At 43.5% G+C, this 17,378-nt stretch overlaps 1 protein-coding gene and 1 long non-coding RNA gene across 2 annotated transcripts; both read right to left on the bottom strand.

Moving 5' to 3' along the window:
• Positions 1 to 507: 507 nt before the first annotated feature.
• On the bottom strand, positions 508 to 12,581 carry LOC115963227. Its single transcript, XR_004085757.1, has 2 exons — positions 11,938 to 12,581; positions 508 to 826 (listed from the first exon to the last, which is right to left on the bottom strand). It is a non-coding gene; the product is annotated as an uncharacterized LOC115963227 (long non-coding RNA).
• A 53-nt stretch (positions 12,582 to 12,634) lies between these two features.
• Positions 12,635 to 15,401, bottom strand: LOC115964762 (receptor-like protein 7). The gene is made up of 2 exons (XM_031084015.1): positions 12,803 to 15,401; positions 12,635 to 12,708 (listed from the first exon to the last, which is right to left on the bottom strand). Exons 1-2 carry the CDS (start codon positions 15,399 to 15,401, stop codon positions 12,635 to 12,637), a joined length of 2,673 nt encoding a protein of 890 aa, XP_030939875.1.
• Between the last annotated feature and the right edge of the window lie 1,977 nt (positions 15,402 to 17,378).

Here is a 17,378-nt window from a genome sequence, read left to right as displayed (position 1 = left end):
TTCACCTCTACCTACAGGTCAATGTGGTTACTCCATTTTGAAGGTAATTTTGGTCAGTTTAGGTGCGCTCCAAGCTGTTTCATGAACACCCCTAATTGCTACTCCTTAATTTCTACCCTTTTCCTCCCACAATTTTTTTTTTGTGGAAAAATTTTCCTCCCACAATTCTTAGTTTTTAGAATTCAAAAGGCATGTTGTATGAATAGATAATTATGAGAATATTTATTCTTAGTGAATTAGTTCAAAACTTTTTTTGAATTCTTGACGCAAAAGAGGGCAAGGCCTAACTCCTTAAGTATTTGAAAAGGCAAGGACCCCAAGAAAAATTCAAGTTTGAGGCCAAGAAAAAGGGGCTCAAGATTAGGAGCCAAAGCAGACCAAGCAAAAAAAGAAGTGAAATTAACCCAATAAAATAGAGAATAATTAACATATCAAGTAAACAGTGCAAGCCCTTCTAAAAAAAGAAAAAAGAAAAATGTAAACAGTGCAAGCAATTGCCAATGGAGCTTACTGAAAACCAGTACTTTGCATCAAAAGATGAAAACATGGACAAGCTCCCCAACTTCAAAAAATTCATTGCATACCATATAGTCAGAAATTCATTCTTGGTATAGGCAACAATCTCATGTCCCTTACTTTAACAACAATACTAATAAAGGTAATAAATAAAAAGCTGTTGCATGAAAAATTATTAAACTAAGGATAATTAACAACTCCAACATGTTATTCTGCATCACATGTTACAGAGGCAAGCAACCTTTCTGTTGATGTCATGGAACATCAAGGTGACGAAATTGCTTGAGAGGAGTAAAACTTCCACTGACCACTGCAAATCAAGAAGCATGCTGATGACGTTGAAAATTGTCACCAATGAGTCACACCGTACTCGCGACTCAAAGCGAACCTGCACACCAAGAACGAACGGAAGAAGACCTTTAGAGAGCACCGATGTGGTGCCGGCCAAACACTCTCCGAAGGTCAAGTCAGAATTCGTCCTTTTTCCTCTAGAGCGTTAAAGAGGGTCAATTTTTCGTACCTTGATTTGCGTGAATGTTACTCCTTTTATAGTAATAGAGAGTTGGCTTTTCTTCTTGACCTCCAGATCTTTCCAATGTGGGACTCTGATACAATTTCCCTTATTGGATCTTAGGGCTTTTTCTAGGCAATAGAGATTTTGGATCATGGGCCCTTACTGCACCTGTGAGCGATGGGCCTTCGAGGCGCGTGGGACCATCTTTACACAGGCCCAACAGTTTCAATCCGTCCGGCCCATTAAGGTCGGCCCATCAGACCATTTTATCATCTCCAGTTGCCTCCTTCACCCCAATGGTCCGTCCGCTTTAGGCTAAGGATCAATGGGGTGACGATCCCAACGTGGTGTATGACGGGTCCTTTTATGACGGAATGCACTCCGTGATACGTCAATGTTTAAACTGGTCGACGGATTCATGCAAGATGTAATGACGGTTGCAGATAGATAAATCCGTCAGAAGAAGATTCATCAAGTTGACGGTTACATGAAGGGTACAATCCGTCGATGCGTACTGACAGGTTGTCAGCATTTATTGAGCATGCCACGTGTCAATCTCTGATTGGCCGTTGTATGGGATCGAAGTGTCGCTTCGTCTTCCATGCATCTTCTATATATATATAAGGCGCCTCAATCCCATTTACACAATTTTCAACCAGAAATCGTCTGTCAGAGCGAAACCGTCAACTTTGTCAGAGCACCCCGTTGAGGACGAGCATCCCCCGATTACAACAACCGGCACCCATCCTCCGCCAAGGGAGGTAAGTATTTACTTTCATACAATAATCAAGTTACATTTCCGTCCAAGCATTGTTGTTAGGATTACTATACCCGTCAATGTTTTCAAACCCGTCAGTCTTAGGTTTCATCGTCAATTGTAGGAAATGTCTATTGCGTCAAGTAACCAGTCGGTGGTTCGTGACGGGGCGGAATACGAAGATGTATACCCGTCCGGTCATAAAGACCAAGAGAGCCCCGGCGAAGATAGGAGTCCGTCTGCCTCCTCTTCGTCCTCAACAAATGAGGATGTGGAGATAGTCGAAATGGAGGGTTCTGATGACGACGGGAATCAGAAACCGGAGTCCGTTGTAGGTGCTGATGGACTAAGGCAGTTCATCACGCTGCCAGAGTGGACAGTGCATAGGTTCACATCCGTCATCAGGGAGAGACATTTCAGTACTTTCAGAACCAACTTTCAAATACCAGACTATGTTTCCATCCGTCTACCCTATGTGTCGGAGAAGTGTTACTATGAAGGGGTTGAGGGTGTCGGAGTATACGAACAGGCGTTGAAGGCAGGACTTTGGTTCCCGCTCTCAACACTTCATAGAGAACTCTTGCACTATCTGGGGTTGTCCGTCACACAGATATCCCCTAACGCTTGGAGGGTCTTCATAGCCATGGAGATTCTGTATAGTGCCATGTCGAATGGAGAAAGGAGACTGACGGTCCGTGAATTTCTTCACTGTTACCGTCCAGACGAGATTTCTGGATCAAGGGGAATGTATAGTTTTGCTAGTCGGAGCCCCTTGTTGAAGGTGATCTTTGAGACCCCAGACTCAAACAGAGACTGGAAGAGTCGTTACTTCTTCCTTGAGGGTGACAGATGGATGAACCGTCCAAGGGAGACGGAGTATCTGCCCGTTGACACAACCTGGGCAATGATAAATCAATCGCGTATGCACCCGTCTTAATTTTGCAATGCTTTTCATATCCGTCCATTTTTTTTGTATGTCTTAGTCGTCTCTCTCTCTGCAGGTAGACGGCGCCCGCAAGTTAGCCTTGAAGAATTCAGCTTCCTTGAAAAGATTTGCAGAAAAAGTAAGCCGGAAGAGAGGACCTGGGCCAAGTTAGTGAATCCGAAAACAATACACTGGTATTGTGACGGTCCAGAACCTACACGCGAGGCCATTGCATACGACGAAAGAATACACAAACGTAAGTCCGTCAGCTTTTACCTTTGAAAATAGCCTTTAATTTTGAGAACATACTCATCCGTCCTGTATTGCAGAAATGGACGACGCGAAGAGAAGGGCAATGATAAAAACGCTGGCCGTCGAGCAAAAGAAGACGGGTGAGGTTGTAGTTCCCAAGGCGCCGGGGTCGTCGGCCAAGAGGAAGCAACCGCCGAAGTCCGACCGTCCATTCAAGCAGCCGAAGGTTTCATTGGAACCCGTTGTGGGCCTGATGGCTGAGGGTTCTAAAGCCGTCACCCCAGCCAAACACAGATCTGGTAAGGGCTTCATGCAAGCCCCACCCGTCAGCGAGGAGAAACCCCCTCCCCTTCTCCGTGACGACTCGAAGTTTGCTTTGGAGAAGCTTTCGTCGATAATTTCCGCAGAAGACTACGAGGACCTGGGGAATCATTCGACGGAGGCAATGGGGGAGACGGGTTTATTCACCGTTGGACAGGTAACCTTTTTATCCGTCAGCGTTTGTCCGTCCGCTCTTAGTTTTATATTTAACCCCTCTTAATTTTGTTTATTTCAGTCCTTGGTTATGATGAAGGGCTTGATGGACCGTTGCCTCAACCGTGAAGCGGCTCTGGAACGTGTTCGGTCAAAAGCTGGGCAGACGGAGGAGGAGCTTAAATTTGAACTGTCTGAGAAGACCAGAAAAGAGCTTGAACAGAGGACGGAAGAAGCTGGGAAGGCCTTGAAGGGTAAGGATGATGAAGTGAAGGATTTGAAGAAAAAGCTCCGTCAGGCCAGGGAGGACGCCGTCAAAGAGTATCGCGACTCTGAGGCTTTGCTGAAAGAGCTTGGGGGATCGTTCCTTCAAGGTTTTGACGATGCACTCCGTCAGGTAAAAAAGGCCTACCCAGATCTGGACGTGTCCATGATAACACTCACTGATCAAGATCAGACGTCTGCTCTGCCCGTCGCCTCAGAAAATACGGAGGACCTCTTTGGAGACGAAGCAGCTCAGGGTGACGGAGAGTCCGCTATGCCGAATGAGGTTCCTTTAATCGGACCCGTCTATGACGTATACGATATACTATCCGTCCACTTTTATGGGCAGTTTTTTATCAAGTCGATGGTCCGTTCACCTTGTGGTGGTTATACCGTCCAATTAATGAACTTATTAAATTACTCACCGTTTTGGGTGATCCGTCCACTTTGTGGCGGCTACACCGTCCGCTTTATGTATGTATATAATTTATACAACGTTTTGGGCGATCCGTCCCCTTTGTGGCGGCTGTACCGTCCACTTTATGGACTTGTAGAATTACTCACCGTTTTGGTGATCCATCCACTTTGTGGAGGCTATACCGTCCAATTTATGGACTTGTATAATTCTCACCGTTTTGGTGATTCGTCCACTTTGTGGAGGCTATACCGTCCAATTAATGAACTTATTAAATTACTCACCGTTTTGGGTGATCCGTCCACTTTGTGGCGGCTGTACCGTCCATTTTATGGACTTGTAGAATTGCTCACCGTTTTGGTGATCCGTCCACTTTGTGGAGGCTATACCGTCCAATTTATGGACTTGTATAATTCTCACCGTTTTGGTGATCCGTCCACTTTGTGGAGGCTATACCATCCAATTTATGGACTTGTATAATTCTCACCGTTTTGGTGATCCGTCGGACGTTCATCTTGTAGATTTCAAGTAATCATCTATGTAGGATGGTGACACCCGTGTAAGATGGTCCGTCCATCTTGTGGACTTTATTTTGTGTCCGTCTATCTTGTGGACTTTTAACTAGCATTCGTTAACTTTGAGGACAATTGTAATGACATCCAAGTAGAAGAAGATGATAATTGTATCTAATTATAGAGATGCGTAAAGGAAAAGTGCCTGCCCCCTTGGGCTTAAAAAAGGCACGACAAGATTGTAGCAAGAGAAACACAGTTTAAAGAAAAAACTTATAAATAGTTAATAAAAGCCAAATGGAAAATTGGTTGCCGTTCGCCGTGTTACTATCACTGGTAGTATTTCCTCAAATGTTCAGCATTCCATGGATGCGGTAGCTTCTCCCCCTCTGTAGTCTCCAGGTGGTATGTTCCTTTCCTTTTCCATGCCGTGACTCTGTAAGGTCCTTCCCAGTTGGGGCCGAGTTTTCCCTGTGTAGGGTCTCTAGCTGCACCCATGACCCTCCTGAGTACCAGGTCTCCTACTTGGAAGTCTCTGTGTCGGACCCGGGAGTTGTAATGTCTGGCCATGCGATCCTGGTATCTTGCGATCCTTTGCTCCGCCGCCGACCTTACCTCATCTATCAGGTCCAGCTGTAGCCTCATAGATTCGTCGTTCCTGCCTTCGTCATGGTTGTGAACCCTGTAACTTGTGAGACCAACTTCTGCGGGGATGACCGCCTCACTCCCGTATGTCAGTCGGAATGGCGTCTCTCCTGTCGGAGTCCTCGCCGTTGTCCTGTATGCCCATAGTATGCTCGGTAATTCTTCGGGCCATATTCCCTTTGCCCCCTCGAGCCGAGTCTTGATAATCTTTAGCAGGGATCGGTTCGTGACTTCAACCTGGCCATTGGCCTGAGGATGGGCGGGTGATGAGTAGTGGTTTTTTATTCCTAGCTGTGTGCAGAAATCCCGGAAGTGGCCGTTGTCGAACTGCCTCCCGTTATCCGAGACAAGGACTCTAGGAATACCAAACCTGCATACGATGCACCGCCAAACAAAACTTCTAATGTTCTTTTCTGTAATGGTGGCCAAGGGTTCCGCTTCTACCCATTTTGTGAAGTAGTCAATACCCACTACCAAGAACTTTAGCTGCCTTACCGCCGTTGGGAAAGGTCCCATGATATCCAGTCCCCACTGAGCGAACGGCCATGGAGCCGTCATAGGGGTCAGCTCCTCAGCTGGCTGTCCGATAAAATTGCTGAACCTCTGGCATTTGTCGCAGCTTTTAACGTAAGACTCGGCATCCTTCTGCATGGTTGGCCAGTAATAGCCAGCCCGTACCAGTTTGTGCACCAACGACCGCGATCCAGAGTGGTTCCCGCATATTCCTTCGTGTACTTCCCTCATTACGTAGTCTGCCTCCTCAACCCCGAGGCATCTTAGGTAAGGGCGGGAGAAACCTCTCTTGTAAAGAATGTCTTTTATCAGGACGAATCTTGCCGCTTGGACTTTCAGCTTCCTCGCTGCCTCCTTCTCTTGTGGCAGTAACCCGTCCTTCAAGTATGAAGTTATCTGGGTGGTCCAGTTTCTTTCAGAGCGTATCTCCTGCATATTGTCGGGGTCTATTAGTGGAAAGAGTTGAACAAAGGAAAGTACATTACCCGGTGTCGTCACATGTTCTGCTGAGGCGGCTTTGGCTAGCCGATCGGCGAGCTCATTTTCTCCCCTGGGGATTTGGACGACCGTCGCTTTTAGCCCGTTAACTCTTGCCCTCACTTGATCAAGATATCTCTTCAACCTTTCCCCCTTGCATTCATAGTCTCCGTTTACTTGATTGGTCACGACCTGAGAGTCGCAATGGACGGCCACACTTTCAGCTCCGGCGGCTTTGGCTAGGTCTAGTCCTGCCGCCACCGCTTCGTATTCTGCTTCATTGTTGGTAATGGGGAAGTCGAGACGGACCATACATTCGATCTTGTCTCCTTCGGGTGACAGCAACACTATGCCGGCCCCTCCAATTCGCCGATTGGATGACCCGTCGGTGTAGATGCTCCACTTGGGGGGTTCCTCTGCCCCCTTGTCCTCGTCACGCGTAAACTCTGCTATGAAGTCGGCTACAGCTTGTCCTTTAATGGCCACACGCGGACGGTACTTGATATCAAACTCACTCAATTCTATTGCCCACAGCGTCAGTCGACCTGCGGCTTCAGGATTACTCAGTGCCCTTCGCAAGGGCTTGTCGGTCATTACGTTCACGGTATGGGCTTGGAAGTAGGGTTTGAGCTTGCGAGCCGCCGTGACCAATGCGAAAGCCAGTTTCTCCATAGGTTGGTATCTTTCTTCGGCACCGCGGAGCGCCCGGCTGGCGTAGTATACAGGCTTCTGTGCATTATCCTCTTCTCTAATTAAGGCCGCGCTGACGGCGACAGAGGAGACAGCCAAGTAGAGGAAAAGTTCATCACCGGGCTGCGAGGGACTCAATAGTGGTGGTGAAGATAGGTATGCCTTTAATTCCTCGAACGCTCGCTGACACTCGTCCGTCCACTCGAAGGATTTCTTTAATGTGCGAAAGAATGGCAAGCACTTGTCCGTGGCTCTCGACACGAATCTATTTAATGCCGCTATCTTGCCGTTAAGGCTTTGTATCTCCTTCACATTTCGCGGGGGGGCCATCTCTACTATGGCTCGGATTTTGTCCGGGTTAGCCTCAATCCCCCTCTGGGATACCATGAACCCTAGGAATTTGCCTGCCGTTACGCCGAATGCGCACTTTCCCGGATTGAGTTTCATGTTGTAGGATCGAAGCGTACCGAACGTTTCCTTAAGATCTTCCAGGTGGTCTTCCTCCTTCCGGCTCTTTACCAGCATATCGTCGACATAGACTTGAACATTCCTCCCGATTTGCTGCGCGAACATCTTGTTCATTAGCCTTTGGTATGTTGCCCCTGCATTCTTCAGGCCGAATGGCATTACTTTGTAACAGAATAGTCCTTGGCTGGTTACGAACGAAGTCTTTTCCTGATCGGCCTCGTGCATGCGGATCTGGTTATAACCCGAGAAAGCGTCCATGAAGCTTAATAATTGGTGTTGAGCCGTCGAGTCTACTAGGACGTCGACTCTTGGAAGGGGATAGCTATCTTTAGGGCACGCTTTGTTAAGATCGGTGAAATCCACGCACATCCGCCACTTGCCGCTCGCTTTCTTCACCATTACCACATTCGCCAGCCAATCGGGATAGTAGACTTCCCTGATGAAGCTTGCCTCTTGGAGTTTGCGGACCTCTTCCGCTATTGCTTGGTCTCGTTCCGGTGCGAACACTCTCTTCTTTTGTCGGACGGGTGGAAATGAGGGCAATACATTCAATTTGTGTACCATGACCGAGGGATCGATTCCCGGCATATCGTCATGGCTCCAGGCGAACACATCCTTATTGCTCCTCAAGAAAGCTACGAGTTCTTGACGGATTGCGGGTTTGGCAAGCGTTCCGATCTTGGTTGTTCTGTCCGGATTGGAACTGTCGAGAGTTATCTCCTCCAGCTTCTCTGTGGGTTCCGCCACCGTTCGGTGCTCTTCTATGTTCAAAGCCTGGATTTGGTCTTGCATCTCCATCATAGCTACGTAGCATTCTCGTGCGGCAACTTGACTTCCGCGTAGCTCTCCTACCCCATACTCCGTTGGGAACCTGATCATTAGGTGGTAAGTTGACGTTGCCGCCTTCCACGAGTTGAGCGTAGGCCGTCCAAGAATAGCATTGTAAGCGGACGAGCAATCGACCACCAAGAATGTCACGTTCCTGGTTATCTGTTGGGGGTAATCTCCTACTGTCACCGGTAATGTTACCGAGCCCAAAGGGAATACCCTACTCCCTCCGAAACCAACGAGCGGGGCGTCTGTCGGTATTAGCAGCTCCCTGTCAATCCTCATTTGCTGGAATGCTGGATAGTACAAGATGTCGGCCGAGCTGCCGTTGTCGATCAACACTCGGTGCACGTTGTAGTCTCCTGTCCGCATGCTGACGACGAGGGCATCGTCGTGTGGATGATGTAGGCGCCGTGCATCCTCCTCCGTGAACCCAACAATAGGGACTTCTCTGTCTGCTATCCTTGGCACTCTGCCCGTCGACTGGACATTCTGTACCATCCGAAGGTATGTTTTGCGAGCCTTCTTTGACGATCCGGTCGCAGTAGTTCCTCCGATTATCATTCTTATGTCTCCTATTGGGGGTCTTGGTCGCTCGTTTTCTCGGCGGAGTTGTTGTTCCTGCGGGGGTTGATCCGTTCTCCCCTTGTTGACGAACTTCTGCAGCTTCCCTTGTCGGATAAGGGCTTCGATTTGCTGCTTCAAGTCGTAGCAATCGGCCGTGTCGTGGCCGTGGTCACGATGAAAGCAGCAATATTTGTCTCTGGACCTTTTGCTGGGGTCACTCTTCAGCTTTCCTGGGAACGTCAGGGACCCTTCGTCCTTAATCTGCATTAGGACTTGGTCAATCGGCGCGTTTAGCGGGGTGAAACTTGCGAACCTTCCGCCCATGGGTTTTGGACGTCTGTCCTCCCTTCGGTCTCCCATCCTTCCTTTCTTCCGCCCCTGGTCCTGTCGGGAATCCTCCTGTCTGTCTCTTTTCTTGGGTCTATCTTCTCGCGATAATAGTGCGTCCTCAGCGTTCATATATTTGGTGGCCCTGTAAAGCACCTCCGACATGGTCTTGGGGTCGTTTTTGTATAGGGAGAACAAAAACTTACCCCCCTTCAGCCCATTCGTGAATGCTGCTACCAATATCTTGTCGTCGGCTTCGTCGATCGAGAGCGCTTCCTTATTGAAGCGTGATATGTAGGCCCGCAGCGTCTCCTCCTCTCGCTGCTTGATGTTCATTAAACAAGCCGTGGATTTTCTATACCGATGTCCTCCGATGAAGTGCGTGGTAAATTGAGCACTTAGTTCCTTGAAGGTGCTGATGGAGTTGGGTGCTAGTCGGCTGAACCAAATCCTTGCTGCGCCCTTTAGGGTAGTAGGAAAGGCCCTGCACATAATCGCGTCTGCCACTCCCTGAAGATGCATCAGGGTCTTGAAGGTCTCTAGGTGATCTAGAGGGTCCTTGACTCCGTCATAACTATCCATATTCGGCATGCGGAACTTATTCGGCAGGGGGAAGGAGTTGACGGTTGTTGTGAAGGGCGAGTCAGTCCGGTTGACAAGGTCGTCAAGATCACTTGACACTCGACCCTTGAGAGCATTCATCAATACATCCATCTGTTCCTTAATCGCCTGCATCTCCACGATGATGGATTGTGGAGCTGTATCCGTCGGGGAAGGGATGTTAACGTCCCGTTGCACTGGTCTGCTCGGGGCGTTACTCTCCTGCTGTCCGTCCTGATCTCTCCTTTCAGCGCTGGTCCCTTCTTGATCCGCTCCTTGGTTATTGACCACCGCATTCTTTTGGTTCAGCTGCTCTTCTAGGTCGTGGTTTTGTTTGGTTAGGCGCTCCACGGCTGCGGCGAGCGTCTTGACCTGTTTTTCAAGGGCAGTCGTGGGGGCTTCTTCTTGAACGTCATTCGTGGTTGCCATTGAGCGTGTGAGTACCATGTAACTCTTTTGTCTAGGAAGCGATTAAGCGCTACACTTTCCCACAGACGGCGCCAACTGATGACGTTGAAAATTGTCACCAATGAGTCACACCGTACTCGCGACTCAAAGCGAACCTGCACACCAAGAACGAACGGAAGAAGACCTTTAGAGAGCACCAGTGTGGTGCCGGCCAAACACTCTCCGAAGGTCAAGTCAGAATTCGTCCTTTTTCCTCTAGAGCGTTAAAGAGGGTCAATTTTTCGTACCTTGATTTGCGTGAATGTTACTCCTTTTATAGTAATAGAGAGTTGGCTTTTCTTCTTGACCTCCAGATCTTTCCAATGTGGGACTCTGATACAATTTCCTTTATTGGATCTTAGGGCTTTTTCTAGGCAATAGAGATTTCGGATCATGGGCCCTTACTGCACCTGTGAGCGATGGGCCTGCGAGGCGCGTGGGACCATCTTTACACAGGCCCAACAGTTTCAATCCGTCCGGCCCATTAAGGTCGGCCCATCAGACCATTTTATCATCTCCACATGCCATAATTAAAATGGGGAAAAAAATGAACTTCTTATCAAAATGATGGGTTAAATGTCCATAGGAGTCCCTTTTTAAAAAAATTTTAAAAAAATTATGTTATATATTTATTTCTAAATTAATACTGCTAAACCTGGGTAATTAGCCATTTGATGTCCGAAGAGCCCTATTTTCTTCCACAAACGTGCATTTGAATATGTAAGAGCAATTGCATCAATGCTTGTAAAATATAAAAAAAGTGATAAAATTTACACAATATAACATGAAAAGCTCTCACATCAGCTTGTCTATAGTTATGCAAATATACAAAGGAACTACAGTAACCGTGTAAATATACATGGTTACTATAGTTTTGTATAAATTATTTTATTAATTTCCTTTACTTCTCTCTTTTTGCTCTCTTCTTGCCAGTTGCCATAGTCCTAAAATAATAAAAAATGCAATAGAATGAATAGTTTATTAAAATAAATGTTTAGAATAGATAAACTGATGTGTGTATTTTATAAAAGTGATGGTGTAAAATAGAAAAAGTAAGTTCTTTTTGTAAAATAGATAGAAATTTTTAGAAGTACTGATACAGTTGCTCTAATCATACACTTCCCAAAGCATCTAGGAGGAAAAACTCAAGAGAAAGGCTTTTTTACTCTATACCAATTAAGTCTAGAAAAATTCTTCTAAAAAAAAAAAATTTAAGTCTAGAAAATAAAATTTCATGATTTTTTTTCACAACTTCTAAAGTAAGATGTTCTAATTGGTGTTGATATAGGTTGGGTTAGTAATAGATTCATACAAAAGTGTAGTTATTACAATCACAACTTATCACATAGCAATCGTAAAAAAATAATTATTTAATGTCTATTTGCTAAGCTGTTTTACATATCATTTAAAATAAAATAAAAAAATGAAAATATTCGTTAACACTCATTTTACTTACACTGTTTAACATAATATCCACAATTGCAATTGATGAGCTGATGTACAAATTTTAAAAGGTGAAAAATGAAATTTTCATATTTAAAACATGAATGTATATGTGAAAAATGGATGTCAAAGAATCATTAGTCTTTCCTATAGACATGATCACTTGCTACATCTATACATGTCCATTTGCATAATAAAATTTATAGCTAATTGACAATTAGTAATTGTATATGAAAACGTGTTCGTTTGATATAATTTTTCAATAATGTTCAGTGCGAATACGAAATAGTTCGAACATCTTACCTGACAAAGCTCGCATCGAATAAACATTAGTGCCTCTGCATTCGAATCCTATGTCGTTGGACTTGATGGTTTTTTTCCCACCTAAGGTACAGCTGAGGAAAGATCCTGAAAAAAATGTCATCAGCGTGTTTGTAATACCGTATCCTCCACCTCTTCCAAAGCACAAGCGGCCCAATGACCATCCCAAAGCCTAAAACAAATCCCAGTTCAACACACAGGTAATTCCAGTCAATCAAAGGCCCAGATTTTAAGTGAATATCTTCAAATGGAGCTGGCGGTCTTCTGTCTGCAGATCCGCATTCTGCCTTCAAAGGTTGCCCACATAATCCTTTGTTCCCTTCATAGGAATCTTCTGAAAATGTTGCAAATTGCTTGATATATGGAATTGGCCCAACCAATTGATTAAATGAAAGGTTTAAGACTGATAGGAAATTGAGACTATCTGCAAGTTGCATAGGTATCCCACCGGTAAGCTTGTTGCTTGACAAGTCCAATGACTCAAGTTTACTTAATTTTCCTAGAGATGGTGGGATTCGGCTTGTGAAAGCATTGTGTGACAAGTTGAGACCATACAACGATTTAAGTACTTCTATTTCTTCTGGTATTGGCCCATCAAGATTGTTGCATGAAAGATCAATTGAAGTGAAAATAGTCGGAATCTTTTTCAACTCCCTCTCTAGACCCTTAATGAAAATTGCTATTTCATCTTGATAATACGCTTCAGTGATTTCCGAAGGCGTATTGGATCCAACCGTGAAAAACGTCTCTGCACTAGCCACAAAATGGAGGTAATTGAGCTCTGACTGGACTTCATTATTAGCTATCATTGCCTTTGAGTTAGCGATGGATTTTATTGATAACTTACCACTAAAGTTATTTGAAGCAAGGTCTACAATTTGAAGTATCAACCAAGTTGCATTCAGCCCTCCACAACCAACAGAACCATAAAATTTGTTTGATCTCAAGATAAGGACACGCAAACTGGATATGTCTTTCAAGTGACATGGGAACTCATCTTGTATCCGGTTGTTCCCAATGTCCAATAACTCCAAATTTATGCAATTGGCAAGAGAATTTGGTACCATCCCTTCTAGTAGGTTTCTATTGAGACTCAAAGTTCGTAAACCACAATTGCTTGGAAATACATCTGATATTTTGCCAGTGAGGTTGTTTCTCCTTAGATTTAGAACCTTTAGAGTTTCACTCATTGCAATGAGGCAGTGGGGAATTGTGCCACTTAAGGAATTATTAGACAGATTTAGAATTTTAAGAGATGTAGCATTGCATATTGCTTCAGGGATATGCCCATTAAGTTTATTGCTTGAAAGAGATAAGAATTTAGTGTAAGAAAGAGAGTTACCAAAGCCAGCTGGTATAACAGAGCTAAAATTATTCCATGACAAGTCCAGATACGAACAAGATGGTAGGGGAGTTGGGAGTTGCCCTTGGAATTGGTTGGACCGAAGGTCTATTATACCTAATGATGAAAGATTGAGTAGAGGTCCTTCAAGGTAGTTATATGAGAGATTTAAATGTGTAAGATCAAGTTCCCAAATCCAGTTTGGTATCTCTCCATGTATCTGGTTTCTAGAAAGGTCTAAATATAGTAAACTGGTTTGGTTTCTCAAGAAACTAGGAAATGTTTTTAACTTGAGAGAAGCCAATCGCAATGACTCAATAAAGGAAAAGGGGGATAATGAAGAATTCGTTCCATTATATTCAATCAACAAGCCATTGTCAGAAAGATCAAGCTCAATAAGATTTGTCAACTGAAACACATTAAGTTGAAAGGAGCCATTAAAATTATTTGAAGAAAGATATAGGATCTTAAGATATTGGAGTTTACCAATAGAAGTGGGTATGGGCCCTTCCAAATAGTTCCTACTCAAATCAAGCCATTCCACTGGGAAAGAAGAATTGGAAAATTCATGGATTTGACCAGACAATTTGTTATTGGACAAATTAAGGAACACCAGACTTGGAAGCTCTTTCCAGTGAGTGAAAGTAAACTGACCTGTCAAATGATTATCAGAAAGATCTATCATGTCCAGATTCTTTGCCATGTTGAATGATGGGATTGGTCCGATGAAGCTGTTTGATGACATATCAAAATCAACCAATTGAGTAAGATTTGCCATGAAGTTTGGGATAGATCCAGTGAAACTGTTTGATGATATGCATAAAACAAACAATCGGGTAAGATTTGTCATGGAGTTTGGCATTGATCCAGTGAATCTGTTTAATGATAAGTCCAAATGAACGAATTGAGGAAGATTTGCAATGGAATTTAGGATAGATCCAGTGAAGCTGTTTGATGATAAGTCCAAATGAACCAATTGAGTAAGATTTGCCATGGAATTTAGGATAGATCTAGTGAAGCTGTTTGATGATAAGTCCAAATGAACCAATTGAGTAAGATTTGCCATGGAATTTGGGATAGATCCAGAGAAGTTGCACCCTGAGAGATCTATTTTGGACAACCTTTTAAGGTTGCCAATAGAATCAGGAAGTGCCCCTGAAAAGCTTGTACCACTAAGCACCAGCGACTGAAGAGAACCATTTGGATGAAATTCAGGCAAAGAACCGAGAATTTCATTAGATGATAAGTCTATCGTCTGCAAGGTTGGAATCTGGAAGATCTTTTTCGGAAATTGTCCATTCAATCCACAGTTACTGAGACACAAGGATGTTAAATTTCTAAAATAGGAAAAAAATTCTGGAACTGGAGCAGAAAAATTGTTCCCATCGAGACTAATAATTGAGAGAGAGTGAAGCTTGAGTAAGGAGGAATCTGGAGGCCCCTGAAGATTGCAACCTATCATGCTCAACACCCTTAGATTTGGGAGTGAAGATGATACGGCCTGGCACCACTCATTCCCTTGAGATGATATATTAACACCATCCAGATAAAGTTCTGTAAGCGACGTAAGGTTGTGAACTAACGAAGCTAAATCTGGATTCTCAAGTTTCAGCATACAGATAGAAAAAGCAGACAAATCGAGAGAAACCAACCTTGTGAGACGTGAAATCTCAATGGGAATCTGCCCCCCAAAGCTAGCATATGATAGGTTTAAATACCTCAAATTCGTCAGATTTCCAAACTCTGGAGGAATTGGAGAATCGACGAGTTCGTTATCAGCCAAATTCAGGTTTTGGAGATACTGCAAGCAGAAAAGGCTACTTGAATTGTCAAGTCCGTCAGAGATTGATTCGTTGGCCAAGTTGAGGCCAACAACAAGTCCCCCATTGCAGGTGACCCCTTCCCACGAACAGCAATCAGTACTTTCAGTCCAATGCACTAGTTTTGTGGACCCAGTTGTGTCGAATTTGAGGTTTTTCTTCATATCGAGCAAATAGGATCGCTGATCACCGCGACATTGGCCAGACACCACAAAGACAGGAAAGTTGACAAAAAGTGAGCATATTGGTATCAAGAAGAGCCATGAAAAGAACGGAATTTTCATTGGGAGGTTGTAATAAGAAACACTCATACAATCAAGAATTGAAGAGGTGATGATATTAATCTCTGGCTTTGGAATTTACATATAGCTTTTTTGAACTGTGGCTCAAGTCTTGGAAGACCAAAAACCACTCGGGTTTGGCACGGCAGTCAACAAGAGTGTAGAATGGGAGGTAGGTGACAGCAACATCACTTCAATTGGAATAATGGTGACAAGCTCATGATGTTCAAGAAAAAATTGGACCTCATCATTTATTTCTGACAAATTTCATATTCAACAGAATCAACTCGTAGGTGGTTCTAGCGCACACAATGTTGTTGAGTTGTTGTCACTCATTGCTGCTGATTTTACAAATCATTCCTAAACATTTTGCCTGCCTACAAACTTTTTTTTTTTTTTTTTTTTTTTCTATTGGAATCTTATTAACCAAGGCTTAGGATAGTTTACTTTGTATGTGTTTGGATTTGGATGAACATGCACTGGCGTTTTGAGTTTTCCTCCTTTCTTTTTCTTTTTTTTTTTTTTTTTTTTTTTTTTTTACGCGTTTCAGCTTCAGAGGACAAAGTGCATTGTTTATGAGACCCACAACAACTTTATTCAGAAAAAGAAATATTAAAAATGGGTCCCACAACACTATTGATATAATTAAAAATTATTTTGCTACAGTGTCTTCAGTTTTCAGCGAAATAAGCTATATCTAAACGACCTTTTATTGATGGTTAATCTTTAGTTTTGGAGTGTGAAGACTAAAGACCCATGGAAGTGGCCTTTTAAACCTGTGGCTGAAGTCTTGGAAGACCAAAAACCACTCAGGTCTGGCACGGTCAACAGCGTGTAGAATGAGAGGTAAATAACCCCAACTTTGCTTTGATTGAAATAATGAGGATAATTTCTGACGAGCTTCATATTCAACACGGTGGCTCTAGCGTAGGCAACGTTGTCAATCATTGCTACTGATTTTTACAAATAATTCCTAAAAATTTTGCCTGCCTACAATTTTTTTCTATTGGAATCTTATTAACCAAGGCTTAGGATAGTTTACTTTATTGATGATTAATCTTTGGTTTTGAAGTGTGAAGACTAAAGACCCATGAAAATGGCCTTTTAGACCTGTGGCTTAAGTCTTGGAAGACCAAAAACCACTCGGGTTTGGCACGGTCAACAGAGTGTAGAATGGGAGGTAAATGACCGCAACTTTGCTTTGATTGAAATAATGAGGATAATTTCTATTCAACACGGTGGCTCTAGCGTAGGCAATGTTGTCAATCATTGCTACTGATTTTTACAAATAATTCCTAAAAATTTTGCCTGCCTACAATTTTTTTCTATTGGAATCTTATTAACCAAGGCTTTAGGATAGTTTACTTTATTGATGATTAATCTTTGGTTTTAAAGTGTGAAGATAAAGACCCATGAAAGTGGCCTTTTAGACCTATGGCTGAAGTCTTGGAAGACCAAAAACCACTCGGGTTTGGCACGGCAAATCAATAGAGTGTAGAATGGGAGGTAGATGACAACAACTCTTTTTTGATTGGAACATTGAGGATAATTTCTGACGAGCTTTGTATTCAACACGGTGGCTCTAGCGCAGACAATGTTGTCAATTATTGCTACTGATTTTTACAAATAATTCCTAAAAATTTTGCCTGCCTACAATTTTTTTTCTGTTGGAATCTTATTAACCAAGGCTTAGGATAGTTTGCTCGTGTGCCAAAACAACAAATATCCATATCAAGTGAATATATATAGTGTCGGTTTTCCGTGAAATATGATGAATAAAAAAATGGTGAAGAATCTATGAATCCCTTAAATTTTCAGTGGACTGTTGCATTTGAGGTTCTTCTATTCGTTAATTAAATCATTTATTACCTACTTAAAAAACACACACATACAAGGAAAATAAAAAGAAGTCACTATACATCCACACATAAAATGGTGTATTTAACCCTGTACAGAAGGCAAATTGTAACTTCAAAATAA

This window comes from Quercus lobata, chromosome 10 (assembly GCF_001633185.2).
Source record: "Quercus lobata isolate SW786 chromosome 10, ValleyOak3.0 Primary Assembly, whole genome shotgun sequence".
Lineage (NCBI taxonomy): Eukaryota > Viridiplantae > Streptophyta > Magnoliopsida > Fagales > Fagaceae > Quercus > Quercus lobata.
This window is presented reverse-complemented; position numbering and strand designations above follow the sequence as displayed.

What these genes read in the sequence shown, in the direction of transcription:
- LOC115964762 (XM_031084015.1), bottom strand. Translation starts at nt 15,401, where the DNA reads ATGAAAATTCCGTTCTTTTCATGGCTCTTCTTGATACCAATATGCTCA. An exon ending in TGCTTCAAATAACTTTAGTG is followed by an intron (nt 12,709 to 12,802) that starts GTAAGTTATCAA and finishes TTTTGTGGCTAG; the next exon opens with TGCAGAGACGTTTTTCACGG.